This window comes from Gopherus evgoodei, chromosome 2 (genome assembly GCF_007399415.2).
Source record: "Gopherus evgoodei ecotype Sinaloan lineage chromosome 2, rGopEvg1_v1.p, whole genome shotgun sequence".
NCBI classification, from domain to species: Eukaryota; Metazoa; Chordata; order Testudines; family Testudinidae; genus Gopherus; species Gopherus evgoodei.
In genome coordinates, this window is record NC_044323.1 from 260,082,532 (window position 1) to 260,098,882 (window position 16,351).

Here is a 16,351-nt window from a genome sequence, read left to right on the forward strand (position 1 = left end):
AATCTAAAATTTTCAGATCTGGGTGCTCTAAGTGTGTCCTAAAACCACAGTTAAGCACCTAAATAAAGTAGCGCTCAGCTCCCACAAATCCCAATGAAGTAAATGGGAGCTGCATAAGCTCCACACCTTTGAAAAGTTAGGTCATTTATTTTAGGTCCCACATTTTAGGCACTTGTTTTGAAAATTTTGGCTCTCCTTCAAATATTCTTGAAACTGTATTAAAAAAAGGTAGATTCAAAGAGGCTCTCATGATACATTGCTCACCCTCTTCCTCTTTAGTTTCTTTGTTACTGGTTGGAAAGCACACGGATACACAAGCATGTAGAATATTACGATTTCCATCGCATCTGTGGCTGAGGAACGTCTGTAGCATTTGTAGATTCTGATCCAAGACAACAGCTTGTTCAAGGTTCATCAGGTATTGTCTGCAGGCCTCATAGTCACATCGGAGGATATGCTGCATTAAAGTCTGTTTCTGTGCTCAGAAAAAGGAAGAAAGACTTTAATAAAATGGAACAAAAAATTTAGACAAACAATTCTAGATATTTCTGGCTTTGCATTGAAAAATGAACATGCAAAAACTTAAGTCTAAGATGTTCACTAGTAACACAGGAAACGCTGAATACAAATATACTAGAACTTTTTTTTAATGTTATGATCTCAACATCATCTCATATTGAGACTGAATGTCATTTCTACTATAAGCAAATAATAAAAGAAAATTAAAGAAAAAGGACATGCTGAAATACCAAGCATCTGTCAAACTACAAACGCTTGGCTCTTGGCATCACACCTGGTTACATCAATTCAAAAGATACAGGATTTCTATGATTCATGACTATGTACCACAGCAAAATTGTAGGACTCAAGGAACACAACAAGTGGTCTATATGAACTGGCTTTTATAGGGTTTTTTCTTAATGATTGGTAGAAGTGGGATGGGGAGGTTGAAATTGTCTGGGTGACCCCTTTTCCTCTTAAAAATGTGGAGTACCCCAATGAAAGACTCAATATAGGTTTAATATGATGTGCAGCAGTACAGCACATATGATAAATTCATCCTTTAGGGCAGGGGTTCTCAAACTGGGGGTTGGGACCCCTCAGGGGTCCTAAGGTTATTACACGGGGGGTTGTGAGCTGTCAGCCTCCACCCCAAATCCTGCTTTGCCTCCAGCATCTATAATGGTGTTAAATATATAAAACAGTGTTTTTAATTTATAAGGGGGATCACACTCAAAGGCTTGCTATGTGAAATGGGTCACCAGTAAAAAAAAAAGTTTGAGAGCCACTGCTTTAGGGAATCTGCTAACACACCACACTAACCATTTAAGAGGAAGTAGTGGAGGTTCTTCTAGCATGTTTGGCATTTTGCATATGCTAGTATTCAATATATTGTATAATTATTTATATGGTGCTATAGGTGTATATGGCACTCTACAGAGGATTCAAGCAAGAGGTCCTTCCCCAAAGATTTTATACGTCGCAACAATGGAGATTCACAAGAAATGACTCCTACAATTTCTCCTTTAACATTTCCTGCACTAGTTCAAATTACAGGCAAACTGTAGTGCATTTACAGTAACATGGCAAACGTCTGATCACTTGAGAAAGCACATACATTCAATAATAGAATAATACAATATCATGCAAGAGTCACTAGTCAATATTTTAAACTTTAGAAGCATAATCCCTAATAATTCTAACAACTATAAAATAATAATTTAAAAATCTCACACTGGAATCATGTCAAAGACCTTTTGGTTTACTAAATAGCTGTGTTTGGTTTTCAGGTTTATAAAACATTACTGAATTTAAAATGACAGAAGAGTAGAAATGTAATGGTAATTTAAAGAATTAAAAACCAAGATGCTTTAATTTACCATTTTAAAAAAAGCAGTTATTAAGATTACCATATAGTAATGAAGTAAGCAAAACACAGAACATTACCTCAACAGCCATGATGATGATAGCAGCTTTCTTTTTAATGGTTGAATTAGCAGGAAGATTTGTTAAGGAATGAACACCCATTCCAAGACTACTAATAGGTGGAAGATCAAGCCAGTCGGGATCCCTTATTCCACCCATGCAATCTTTTGCCATTGGATAGATAGTTCCATTTCCATCTCTAAGAATAATAGGAGATTCCTACATAAAAATAAATTAACACCAGATCACCATTTTGCAAAATCATATAATATGTATTTCCACATTTAAATCCCTCCTAAAGACTCACTTCTGTCATGCTGCCCACAGGAAATCTAGCTGATTTGAAATTCATAACCTCTCTCTACCTCTTTTTAGATTGAGCTCCTTGGGGCAAGAGCCACCATTTCTTGAATGACTGGGAAGTGCTTAGCACAGCACAGTCAATAGCACAAATAAGTGTCAATTTACTTCAAAAAATTAAAATTCAACCTTAATTAAAATGAAATATGTACCAATCCTAAAACAATACCAGGATCTTTGACACCATAATTTATTGACAAACAATACTGTTTACAAACAAACTTGAATGGAAACATTGAATTCTACAAATTTTCAGAGGATCTTTGACAATAAAATTTTCTTACATATCTGTACTAAAGATGTGGCTTGCAGAAATCACTGAAAATTATTTTTTGTTTCTTCTTCTAAATACCTATGTATGCCTGCAGATCCATTATTCACTTATGTAACCTAAGCAAGGTTACAATCATGGACTGCCTACACAACGTACGTACGTACATGTGTGTGTGATTTTCTCTATAGCCTTTATATAATAATCTGCATTAAAATATGCAGTTACAGATGGCCCTTACATATGCATTATAATACTGAGTTAAGTCTGCATATTCAACCTAAATTTGGGATTATCTGACTTACGTATTTAGCCATGCAAATTCTACAGTGATTTAATATACCTTTGACCCCCAGTTTCTATTATTTTAAAGGGGGGATGGGAATGACAAACTTAAAAGAAGCAGATCAACACCACAGGAGTTAGCAGCTCTGACTTGCAAAATATTGCAAAAGCACAGCCAGACCTATTCGTCTTTACACCATCACTGGAATCTGATCAACCTTGATGCCACAGGAACCCAAAGAGGAGGCTCCATTTAATAAGATCTTGGGACTGAGAAACATTTAAGAAGTTTCAGTCTTCTGGAAGTGCTTCAAGGGGGACTTAGTAGTTCAGAATGCTCCTAAAATAGGATGTGCCACACGGCCATGTGTCAGTGATTAAGTGCTCATTAAGCTCCTTACAGACACATGCACTTCACATCCTATTAGGCAGATGCTTAACAAGCTTAACACATACTAGCATGAAATAGTTTTTGCTATATTCAAATGTTCAGAAATGGGCCAGATGAAAATCTACTTTCCTCCTGAACACAGCCATATCTGCTGTTTGTTGAAGTCTTCACTGAAGCAAACAGCAGACAGCTGCCTCCTCTGTAATAAAAATATTTTGTGCCTTCTATCTAAGGATTTCAAAGTACTGATATGGGGATTTCAGACATGCTTAAGTGTTTAAGTGCCTAACTTCCAATGAAAGTCAAGGGAGTTGGATGCCTAGCTCCCTTAAACCATTTAAAAATCCCAGCTCTTCCAAATCTTAAACAAGTTATAGAAAAGGAAGCAGCATTCTCATTTTACAGATTAGGAAAACTGAAGCTCTGAGAAGTTAAACGACTAAAATCTAACAGGGAAATTAACAAAAGAACCCAAACAAACCTGTCCAGCTGTAAAAATGGCAACACTTCTCTCATTCTGACCCAGGAAAGCAATGCTGCTAGTGGGGAAGTTATTTTCTTGCTCAGCTTTCCCAGTAGCAAGGTCAAATATGCAGTATCGAACCCAGTTCCCAGTCTTCAGGACAGCATGCACTCCTTCATGGGTACATGAACAAGAAAGAAAAAAATTAACATCTCTCATTGGTGGCATTCTGTAATACAACACAACACACATGCAAACTATTGCATCTGTAATTATTTGTTAATCAACGCAGATAAGCATGCACCTTAATTTGACAGTTGAAATGTTTTCCACAAAAAAGGGACAGGGGGGAGAGAACACTTCTTAGAAGTGCAGCAGGGTACTTTACAGAAAACACTTACCTTTTGAATCTACATTCACCGCTAGAATCTCTGTTTTTTCAGGAATACACAGCTTTTTAGGAGTCCTTTGGAAGCAATCTGGAACTTTTGGAGTCCCACCAGTTTTGACTACCTAAAACACAAGAGTAAGATCTCAGTATGCAAACACCATGAGGAAATTTCAAATTCCTGTTTTTTATTTCTCCATTCAACGTACCTGGAGTTCATCTATTCTGAGCAGCCTACAATCTTGGAGAAGGGAAGAAGGATCAGGATCTGAACTGGAGCTGCTCTGACAGTTTGCATTACTAGATGTGCCTGGAAATTTCACAGCAACATAGGCACCATCCACTTTTAGTACCTACAAGCAGAACACACACATAATTGATGTGTTACTAAAAACTTTGAGATACAGCTGAAAAGCAGTTTCATTCACCTTGAACCTTTTTGTCAGAGCACAGAAGTTTGGTCTGAGATGGTAAGTCTTAACTCCGAGGCCCCTAGTTATTAGGGGCATTATTCTTCTGCAGTTACTGGGCTCCTGTGCACCTATTTGTTTAGGTGGATTTCTTAACGCCTACCCCTAATCCAGTATTTGGAATGACTACAGAAAGGAGCCGCATGACAGTAACCAGTGAACAGCGTGGTCTTATCTGCCCTAATCCAATCTCAAAAATAGTTTACTACTAAAACTCCTGAGTCTAAGAATGTAGCCACGCATACCCAGGAACATTTACACTACATCCGTCTTTCCCCTTACAAAGCAGTCGAAAGCCACTCAGGCCACTTCTTCTGAAATTCTAAGTGGAGCATCTCTTCAAGGACAAGTACATTACATATGCAAGACTGGTATGTTTGCGTCAAGTAAGCTCCTCGGTTTAGCACTGTGTTCATTAAATCACCAAACTGCAAAGCCATCGTGTCCCTTGGTCATTCCAGCTGCAGTCACCAGTCTCTCAAAAGTACAAGAGAAAAATCAGCAGAAAAAGTGCTATGCTGCTGTAACTTTTGAGGCTTCTAGGACAAATGAAGGTCCAACAAAAGATGAAAGTATTAGTCATAATCAGGTGATGAGATCCGCCTTCAGATTTACTAAAGCCTTCATCTCAAGGAACAACAACTCTGGAGCTTTTGCTAGCCTCTAAATTAAGTGAAATTTGTGCAGGTACCCTGCCTGCAAGGAAACAAAATATTTTGTTCACTAGTCAACTGCTGCACCCTCCTCTACTCCTACGGAGTTGTAAGGAGTAGGAGAGCTTCCCTCTAAATCTTCAGGGTAACAGAGATGCCTATGGACTCCCAACCCTTTTCCCAACCAGTCTCAGGTGGCCAAGTGGTATGTGGAAGTAGATGCACTGATGGAAAAAGAATACCTTAACACCCTGTATAAAGACAGATGGCAACAAGAATGGCAACAAGGTAACCAGCAGTATCAGAGGCACTGGTGCCAAAGCATATGGCACAATCACCCAGAGATGGGAGTGAGCTTGATGCCCTATGCCGTGTCAATTAATACAGAACATACAGGGTTGACAAGCTGTAAGAACATGGTGTAATGCCACAAACCTGGCCCTGCCAAAAGAGAACATGTTTTAGACCAGAGTTTAGCTAGCAGGAATACTAATGAAAGAATGATATTGCATGGAGGACTCAAGCAGTTTGATCCAGGCATTCCAGGGAAAAACTATGCATAGGAAATGTCAGTAAATAATCTACACTTTAAGGGAGGATTCAGTGCCAGTTTCTCCAGTGACCAGTGATGTAGATTGAGTGTTTGAGACCACACTGAAGCCTTGGCACAACCACTGCTCTTACGCACGGGAACTCACAAATGACTGTTTAAGTGCTGCTATGGAAGTTTTGATTTGTGCCTCTTCTGTACAGAGTCTTAGCTCTCAGTGCTCCTGATAGAAGTTATGAGGCCATCTTCCATGTTGCCTCCTTTCCCATCTTCAAGACTTACATAACCTGCAACAGGGGAAAAAGTTCGAGCTGTCCCCAGCATCTAAAAGATCAACACATCTTCCTAAAGCAAATCTGCTCTAGACTTCTTCTGATCACACTTCCGTAACCATTTAAAGCAACTGAGCTGCTTTTCATATATTCAGTAAAAAAGAAATACTGACAGAATAAGAAAAATGCAGTGACCCTAAAAGGAAACTGTTTTTTAAAGGCAAAGCACCAAAACTGAACATTATTTAGAAAGAAACTAATAGTCAGAATTGATTTAGGAAAACTAGGGGAAACCTTCATTCAAAAAGATTTAGGAGAGAACGGATGAAAAGTGAGCTCCTGAAAAAAAGAGCACTAAGGTCGCTCCTTCATTGGTGGATGCTACAGTAGTTATTGGCTTTTGTGTGTCAGACTAGTCGGGATGGACCACCCACTGACAAATTAAGCAACCAGCTGGGAAGTAAAAACTGGATGCTCTGATCCCAGTTATACACAGAGAACACAGACCCAAGAGTTTGGATCTATTATATATTTGCGTTTAGAGAAAGATTAATTGACCAGTATACAACAGTAAATTTTTTCTTAAAACTAGTCAAGTAGCTCAGACTCATTTTTATTCCCAGTTTATTTTAGTCTCAATGCAATGAAAGAAGCTCACTATTATCCCCTGGTGTTTTATTATTTTATTCTTTTTAATAAAAATACTTGATTTAGACATATCTTTCAGAAACAGAATTGTTTACTACAGATATTCCGAACTGCTAGTGTAACTTCTCACAATTTGTGCAAATGCCATCAAAAACGAAAATACAGTTTCAGTAACAGAATATATGCATCTATTGTACAGTCGTACATTCAGTACGAGTAGCCTCTAAGAGTTGTCATTAAATAGACAAACTTATTTAGAACAAAGACAAGCAGATAAAAACACTGAAGTTTAAATATATTTCCAAAAGCAAAATTCACTTTCCATGGCATCTGCTCTATTTCTGCCGCATTCCACTTATATTCCACCTTAGTTTTTCAATATTTTAAAATATTGATTGAAAAGGAAATATTTGAGTAAATTTGCCACGTACCATACACAGAGATATGCATTTACTAACACTGAACACACACACACATTCTTTTGTGCATTTCATTAAGTTATACTAAAAAAGCAAAGTGGAGAAAAAAATATTCCGAACAATCAGGAAAATAAAATGTTCAATGGCACATTCTGTTCTTCAGCAACAAATGGAGGCAATTCTGCTGAGGTTCTGCTCCTTAAGGCTCAGTGTAGAAGACTATGTTTGCCGAACACTCCCCAGTATTTAAGAACATGGAAGATGACTATTACAGAGCCGATCCTTTCAGAAATTACATTTTTGAGGGTCTACTGGTAACCTGCATAAATATTCCATCTCTCCAGGGTGACTGGATTTCCTCTCCGGAAAGCAGTACAGCTAGCCAAGTGAAAGTGCAATTTTATACTTTTAACCAATTCACCGTGGGACTGAACAGGACCAGTTTAATAGCTTGCCCTATTTCAATATAACCCACATGTATATTTAATATATATACCCATATATAACTTTATGTAAAGAGAAGACTACTTCCTCACCCTCAGAGCATGTACAAAAGGCCATGCCTAAAGAAATAATGGATTAAGACAAATACAGCCATGAAAAAGGAGCTACACACCTTTTCAGGGACCATGTTAGGCTTGGTCTACACTATGCATTTAAACCGATTTTAGCAGCGTTAAACCGATTTAATGCTGTACCCGTCCACACTACGAGACCCTTTATATCGATAAAAAGGGCTCTTTAAATTGGTTTCTGTACTCCTCCCAGACGAGAGTAGCGCTAAAATCGGTATTACCATATCGGATTAGGGTTACTGTGGCCGCAAATTGACGGTATTGGCCTCCGGGTGATATCCCACAGTGCTGTCCAGAGCGGTCACAGTGGTGCAATCTCAACTCGGATGCAGTGGCCAGGTAAACAGGAAAAGCCCCGCGAAATTTTGATTTTCATTTCCTGTTTGCCCAGTGTGGAACTCTGATCAGCACGGGTGGAAATGCAGCCCCAAATGCAAAAAGAGCTCCAGCATGGACCATATGGGAGATACTGAATCTGATCGCTGTATGGGGAAACAAATCCGTTCTATCAAAGCTCCATTACAGAAGACGAAATGCCAAAGCGTTTGAAAAAATCTACAGGCTACACAGTGCTGCGTGACAAGCGTAACAGGAAGCCAGAGACTAAAATGGACGCTCATAGAGGGAGGGAGGGGGTACTGAGGACTCCAGCTATCCCACAGTCCCCAGCAGTCTCCGAAAAGTATTTACATTCTTGGTTGAGCTCCCAATGCCTGTAGGGTCAAACACATTGTCCGGTGTGGCTCAGGGAATAGCTCGTCAATTTACTTCCCCACCCACCCACGTGAACGAAAAGGAAAGAAATCATTTCTTGACTTCTTTCAATGTCACCCTATGTCTACTGAATGCTGCTGGTAGATGCGATGCTGCAGCAATAAAGAGCTGTAGCCGCTCCTCTCCCCTCTTCGGTGGCAGACGGTGCAGTAGGACTGGTAACCGTCCTCCTTATCGACCCGTGAGTGCTCCTGGCTGGCTTCAGGTGAGGCTGGCTGGGGGCGCCTGGGTGAAAATAGGAATGATTCTCAGTCATTCCCAGTAGATGGTACAGAATGGCTGGTAACCATCTTCATCATAGCAACTGGGGGCTGAGCTCCATCAGCCCCCTCCCTTTCCTGTGTAAAGAAAAGATTCTGTAGTGCCTGGACTATCATAGCAGCGGCATGCTGGGCTCCTCTCCCCCGCACCGCTTAAAGTCCTGCCTGGACTGTCATAGCACCGGGAGGCTGCCTCCCCCTCATTTTATCTCACTAACAAGTCACTGTTTCTTATTCCTGCATTCTTTATTACTTCATCACACAAATGGGAGGGGACACTGCCACGGTAGCCGAGGAAGGTTGGGGGAGGAGGGAAGCAACGGGTGGGGTTGTTGCAGGGGCACCCCCCCATGAATGGCATGTAGCTCATCATTTCTGCAGGATCTGACACAGAGCAGCTGTGCTCTCTAGTACACTTGCCCCATATTCTAGGCAGGACTGACGCTATTTTTAGAAACCATAAAGGAGGGACTGACTCGGGGAGTCGTTCCCAGTTTTGCCTTTGCACCCCCAGCCGATCTCAGCCAGGGGCACCCATGATAGCAGCAGATAGTACAGAAGGACAGATAACCACCATCTCATTGCCAAATTACACTGGCAGCAGATGGTACAGAACAACTGGTAACCGTCTCTGCTATCATGCAAAAGCAAATGAATGCTGCTGTGTAGCGCTGGAGTATTGCCTCTGTCAGCAGCATCCAGTACACATACGGTGATTGTAAAAAAAAGAGCTGAACAGGCTCCATGGTTGCCGTGCTATGGCGTCTGCCAGGGCAATCCAGGGAAAAAGGGCGCGAAATGATTGTCTGCCGTTGCTTTCCCGGAGGAATGAATGACTGACTACATTTACCCAGAACCACCCACGACAATGATTTTTGCCCCATCAGCCACTGGGCTCTCAACCCAGAATTCTAAGGGGCGGAGGAGACTGCGGGAATTATGGAATAGCTACCCACAGTGCAATACTCCAGAAATCGATGCAAGCCTCGGACCATGGACGCACACCGCTGAATTAATGTGCTTAGTGTGGCCGCGTGCACTCGACTTTATACAATCTGTTTTATAAAACCGGTTTATGTAAATAGGAATAATCCCACAGTGTAGACGTACCCTTAGATGTGAGCACCTCTAAGGCATTTTTCCTATGGGGTTGAGGCCAAAGGCAAACATTCTAGAAACTAAGACTAAATACATTTGAAGCACTGCCTAAAAGGATATATCCCAATCTTTTGGCCAAGCTTTTTTACCCATTCAATCCAATTTGGGTATTACACACAAGATCCCCTACAATCAGAGGAAAATTTTGGCTTACGAACTTAGAAATGGACACTATTCTAAACTCTCACCTGATCCAGGATACAATTGATAGACTGAAGTTGTTTGGGGAAGCGACAGACGCTGCCAATAGGAAGCTCCAGACCAAATGGAACTGCAGCTGCCAAAGTACAAGACAGAAGCAGCTTCAACCCAATTTTCCTACATTTCAGATTTCAACCATTCCAAGCAGCAGAATCTAATAGTTAAAATAGCAGGTGCAAGACTTTGGTGTTGAATAATATTCACTCTCTGTTCCTGTATCCGTTTTCACCACGTTGGCAACCTTCTAATTAGGATCTCCTTGACCTGCAGAGCTTTGAGGAATATGCTTTGGATTCCATTCTAACCCCATGAGGTTTAGGATTAAAGTGGAACATCAAGACTAGGAAACAATACAGGTCTGGGAAATAACTTCAACCTTGTCAGAGCTTCCATCTGACACGTTCTGCTGCTCCTCTGTCTTCCAGTGTCTTAAGACTACAATAAACTAGGAGTTACTGCACTCAGACCATCCTTCTGTGTAGTACCAAAGGAACAGATACACATCAGAATATTCCTGCCAATTCCATGAGGTCTGTTTCTATAATATGGTTGCTGTACAGACTATGGGGGAACTGACAGAGCCCAGTGTTAATAGAATCACTGCAGAGGCCAAGCAATGGGACAACAGGACAAACATGAGGATTGTATCTTACCAGCATCAGAGGCTGAGTCCACACCACACCCCTTCACTTCCCTCCCCCCTTCCCCAAAAAACAGCTGGTCAGATCTTATTCATTCTCTGTATAGGGTCCTACAAACAGATCACACCACCTGGTCTGCGCAGTATCCTAACAGCATCTAGAGATTATATATTTAGGCAAAGTTGTTGCACACAGTCAAGTGCACTAGCAGCACTAAAAATTTCCAGAGGCCAGAACAGTTTCTTTTTTTGAATCTAGATTCTTGAAAGCTATTTGCTGGTTCAATCTAACCATGAAATGCTTCTGAACTAAGCCCCTAGCTCTAAACTCAACCTCCCTTTTAAAGTTTAACTGAGATTTTTATAATTTTGGAGCAACTGAAATATTAGCTTGGAGTGACAATACATAAGCCACAGGGTCTTTTACCCTAAACCCAAACATTTTTCTTCACTGTGCCCCAAACAGAGAAATCATAGGGAAGTTCAGATGCTTTCTGATGGTTAGAAGATAGCAATCAAGTACTGCTCTCGGCAAGAAGCCTGTCATTGCCTGCTTACTAAGCAGTATTTCTCAAAGAGGTCACATTAGTCCTGTGCCTCATGAGATTCACCAGAAGACAAATTAAGAGAATGAATTTTAAGGTGTTGTGGTTTTGACCTTCAAAGTTTTGGCTACTTGAGGGACTGCTTCACCCCCTCTCCAGTTATCTGAGGTATCTAAGGTAGCAGACCTTAGGAGAAGATTTCCATTGAAGTTTCCTCAAGATGTGGAAGTCTCAGAAACCCTGATCTGTCAGAGCCCTGATTTCATACTGCAGGAGAGGAGCTTGTACAAAACATTTACTGTTCCAAACATGGTGGCGGGCACACAGAGGGATGACTGGGTTATTTTGTGTTTTTGCTGGGGGGGGGGGGGGGGGGGGGGGGAAGAGAGAAGGAGAAAGGAGGAGAATGGGAAAGAATAGGATTGAGTCCATTCCAAAATCGGGCAGGTCATCTTGTCTTTTTGACATGTTTGATAACTTTGCCATTTGGAAGTCTGTATGCATCTAAAATTCATGATACATGCAATGTATAAATCTAAAATATGAGGACCCAAATCCTCTTTCCATTCAATAAAGAGTTAAAAAAGGTTAAACAATTACCAACACTACCGTTGAAAGATGAACAAGATTGGCTATTGGGGAGGCTTGCAAGACAGAAGCATAATGAACAGTATTTTTCCAGTGGATATTAAGTGTGTCCCCAACTTGTTCTGCGCAACTTCATGGGCAGAAAGAAGCTAAGCAATCTGAATCAGTAAGGTTGCAACTTGCATTTTTCTGCCCTCTTTCACCGGATGTTACAAGTGCACGTCTATTTTTGCATCCTGGGTTCTAGAAGCTACTGTTTATCTAAATCTTTATTTTGTTATCTGTTTTTATACTATTGCTTGAAACTTAAAATTGGCTGACATTTACATTGCATTGTACATTTTACAGTGTTATATAAATATATAAGTAGTAATGTTTCCCTACCTTAAAGAATTTACAATCTAAGAGATATAAATAGATATTAAAACAGCACCATAAATAAGTATGGTGCGTAAAACACATTCCTGGCCATCAAGAGTTCACATTCTACACTAAGTCAACTTGGTCTCATGATTAGAAAAATGAGGGCAAAAGGACAGACATGAACAGCAGCAGTACAACTATGTGATTGTTTTGGCTGGTAATACAAGAATTGGACACTAAGAATTATTTTTTTCCCCAAACTATTCATTCATGCCTGATACCATTTCTTGGAAGAGAGGAATAGGTTTTGCAGGCTTCATTTCTGTTCAAACAAAGGAGAGTCTGCAAAGATTACTGGAGGAGAAGGTGAGAAGAATTCTTGAAAGCAGTGGGATTGGTGGGTAGGGAAAGATTAACTGGACCTGTCCCTTTCTTTTTGATAGCTTGAACCTGTTACAGTTTTATTTTTAGAAACACTGTTTGCATTATTATAGTGTCATCTAGCCTTCTATATTTAAAAAAAACAGCAAAGGTGACTGAGTAGTCCTGAGGGGTGGGCCTCCTTACTAGCAATTGGTGGACTTTTGTAAGTTCTAAAAATTTACAGGCGCATGCATATATTACAGTGGCACCTAGAGATCTCACCCCAGATTTAGCACCATTGTGCCAGGTACTGTACAGATACAGTGAGAAACTGTCCCTGTCCTGAAGAGCTTACAATCTAAATGGAAGAGACAGATAAAAGGCAAATAGATTAAATGACTTTTGCAAAGTCACAGACCACATCAGTGGCAGAAATAGTAACAGATTCCAAGGGTATGTCTTCACTATCGGCCGTATCAACGGGTAGCAGTCGATTTCTCGGGGATCGCTATATCGCATCTCATCTAGATGGGATATATTGATCCCCGAACACGCTCCTGTCGACTCCGGAACTCCACCAACACGAACGGCGATAGCGGAGTCAACAGGGGGAGCCGCGGACGTCGATCCTGCGCCGTGAGGACGGTAGGTAACTCGATCTAAGATACTTCGACTTCAGCTACGTTATTCACGTAGCTGAAGTTATGTATCTTAGATCGATCCTCTCCCTAGTGTAGACCAGCCCCAAGTATCCCGACTCCCAGTCCAGTGCCCTATCCACTAGAACACACTGTCTCCCCAAGAGAAACCTGCAAATGCTTTCGAGTGTTCTTACATAAACTAATCAATGCTCCCTTATGCAGGAATACTCCATACAAGGAAGTGGAAATATATCGTGGGCTCTTCCCCTTTCAGAAAGGGAAGCAGTGCAAGTTTCTGCAGTTTACTACAAATTGCGCCAGCTTTTATAATATATGGAGATATACCTATCTCATAGAGCTTGAAGGGACCCTGAAAGGTCGAGTCCATCCCCCTGCCGTCACTAGCAGGACCAAGTACTGATTTTGCCCCAGATCTTTAAGTGGCTCCCTCAAGGACTAAACTCACAAGCCTGGGTTTAGCAGGCCAATGCTCAAACCACTGAGCTATCCCTCCCCCCAGTTTGGAGAATACTGCAGAAACATCCCCAACTGACCTCATCCCTCCCAACTAATTTCATAAAGCCAGAACTAAAGGAGTGTTGGAAATAAAGGGCAGTACAGTGTAGAGACAGAATCTCCCTCTTCAGCACTCTTGATCCTGCACAAGATCTCTAAAGGCAGGTTCACCTTCACATGTGGGTAGAGAGAGAAGTTTGGGGTCCTGAGATATATAGGACCACACAAACTGGCATTCTTGACTAAAGGAAAGTGTCCTGATGGTGCCATACTGGAAAAAATTGAAATAAAATTATTACCAGTCTCCAGTAAACATATCAGTTTATTTCTACTCCGAACCTTGTTCTTGTTTGTTTTCTGGGATTCCATTTTATCAATAGATTTGTCTAGACAAATTTTCAGGTGATGCTGTCTCAAAATATAGTTTATTTGACCCACCACGATTTTGCTGGACAAACCAGGGGGCTACCGTTCCTTCCATTGTAAGAACTTTTGAGCAAGGTCAATTCTTTGTGCTTTTCTTGCAAAGATAGACTTGGATCAAGTCTAGGGAAAAATCAAAGATTACTTCTTTCACAGTCAGCATTTTGGAACTCAGAGTATGTTTGCAGTTGATGAGCATCACTGACGGGGTTAAGAACAAATGTTCAAAATATGACAAAAGTTGTGCTGGGAAGAAGCACAGCCAACAATACTCCCGTCTGTCCCCAAAATTGGGTCACTCTACAGCCAAAGTAAAACCAACTGTACAGTCAGCCAATCGAAAGGACAGATCGTTTCACAGCAATTAAATGGAAAGCAATCAGAATTCATTTTAAACAAACCTTGCCAACAGGAACATTCTTAACATCTTCTACAAACACGACTTCCCTCAGAGACCACTGCTCTTCATTCACTTTCTCTTCTTCTTTCGGAGCAGGAGTAGACCGTCGTCGTTCTTAAACAACAACAAAATAATAAGTACCAAAAAAACCCGAAACTTGAAACATTTCATCTAAATATAGCAGAGATCTTACTTTATGCCTAACACACACACGCTTTGCAAAAGTGTACCATTATTCAAATCAAAATTTAAATCAGAAGTAAAATTTAGTTTGATTTTAACACTGTCTGAAGTCAGAGTAGCATGACAGAATTTCTCAATGCCACTTAAAATGTTTTGCTAATAAATCTGTACCAAACAGTAAAGCTGTTCCATAACAAAAAGAAACTAAAAAAAAAGTCTATTAAAGCTATGACTTCCTTAGTCACGTTAATTCATTCCTAGCCATGTTTATTCCATATGTTAAAGATTCCAAGTATTAAAGTACCAAAATACTGTTTTTATAAATGTTACAGTAATTATGATGAATGACCTAAAAAGTTGAAGTTAGCATAAGATCCTTAATTCAGACATGTTAAATATGCTGCATCATTTATGATAGCTTTGCAAAATTCTGCCAACTAGCCCAGGCCAATATTTGACAGATGAATAAAACCGTATTACTGTGGTAAAGGTGATAGTACACATTTTGGACCTGGGTTGCAATGTATTCATGGCAGTCTTATCATTTTGTTTTAAAGATCAACATCTGAAGAGCAAGTATTTACATTACAACAAGAATACAAACGTGAAACATGGCTGATTTAACATTAGTATGAAGCCTTTCACTTCCTTACTTATAAGAGTTCGTATTAACCAACATTACACGAACATATGATTTTGTATTTTTTTAAATAAAGAAACGGGAAAAAGGTTTATAAACTCCACAAATTTATAGACCTGCACTTACAGCTTTAAAATTCCACACAAACGTATAAGCACCGGGCTGAAAACATGGAGTCTTTTAATAGCTGGAACATAACTATTTAAACAGTGAACGATTAAACAGACAGCTGTGGCCTGAAGTCTTAAGTCAAAAAAAGAGTTGCTGCATTCAAAACTGATCTATAAAACAGTTTTCTATTTTGAAAGCTCTCTCTTTAGATACTGGCTATAACAAAATTAGTATTGTAGGTCTGAACCTAAAGTTCTCTAATCTAGGTAGTTATGTGACCCTTCAGTACACTCTGGTATGCGTATAACTGGAGGGACGGGTCTAAACGAGGAAGTTGTTGAAATTACAGTATCAGAATAAGAATAGCTATACTGATTAAAAGTCACAAAGGTGGTATGGTAAGGACAAGTGCTTTTGAGTTTTTAATCTGGTGTATTTGGTATTCTGAGAACTGTTGATGCAAGTAGCAAACAGTTTTAAAGCACATGTGCAATACTGAACTTCTAAATTTTTAAAACTATTACTTTGTGTATGTGCACATAAGAGTGGAAGAAGGTCCTCAGAGGAAGACTAACCAATTGGAAGCATGCCCTAGTTAAGATGCCTGAGCAATGTCAGAAATGTCTTAAAATAATCTGGAAGTGCATAAGGTATATTTCTGCCACCCTTGCACACTTCAAAAACTGAAGAATGGATTTTACTCAATTTTTCAAAACCAGTTCAACTTTAGGTTGAAACCGAGAATGGAAAATTTCATTCCAGGAAGTTCTAAACGTAAGAAAATGGTTATAATGGAAGTCTCTGTATAACTAACTACAATGTTTCTACCAAATGAGCATCATATAGTTATTGGCTTTTGTATAAATCTACAAGC

The 16,351-nt window shown here is 40.0% G+C and overlaps 1 protein-coding gene across 12 annotated transcripts in view; it reads right to left on the minus strand.

The window, feature by feature from the left end:
* UBR5 (ubiquitin protein ligase E3 component n-recognin 5) overlaps window positions 1–16,351 on the minus strand; it is a 160,715-nt gene that overhangs the window by 69,021 nt on the left and 75,343 nt on the right. For all 12 annotated transcript variants that reach the window (XM_030553626.1, XM_030553617.1, XM_030553625.1 and 9 more), the window contains 6 exons: window positions 14,545–14,657; window positions 4,294–4,437; window positions 4,098–4,209; window positions 3,715–3,869; window positions 1,948–2,145; window positions 265–475 (listed from right to left, as the gene is read on the minus strand). In XM_030553626.1, coding sequence (XP_030409486.1) covers window positions 265–475; window positions 1,948–2,145; window positions 3,715–3,869; window positions 4,098–4,209; window positions 4,294–4,437; window positions 14,545–14,657 — 933 coding nt within the window. The remainder of the gene's footprint in view (window positions 1–264; window positions 476–1,947; window positions 2,146–3,714; window positions 3,870–4,097; window positions 4,210–4,293; window positions 4,438–14,544; window positions 14,658–16,351) is intronic.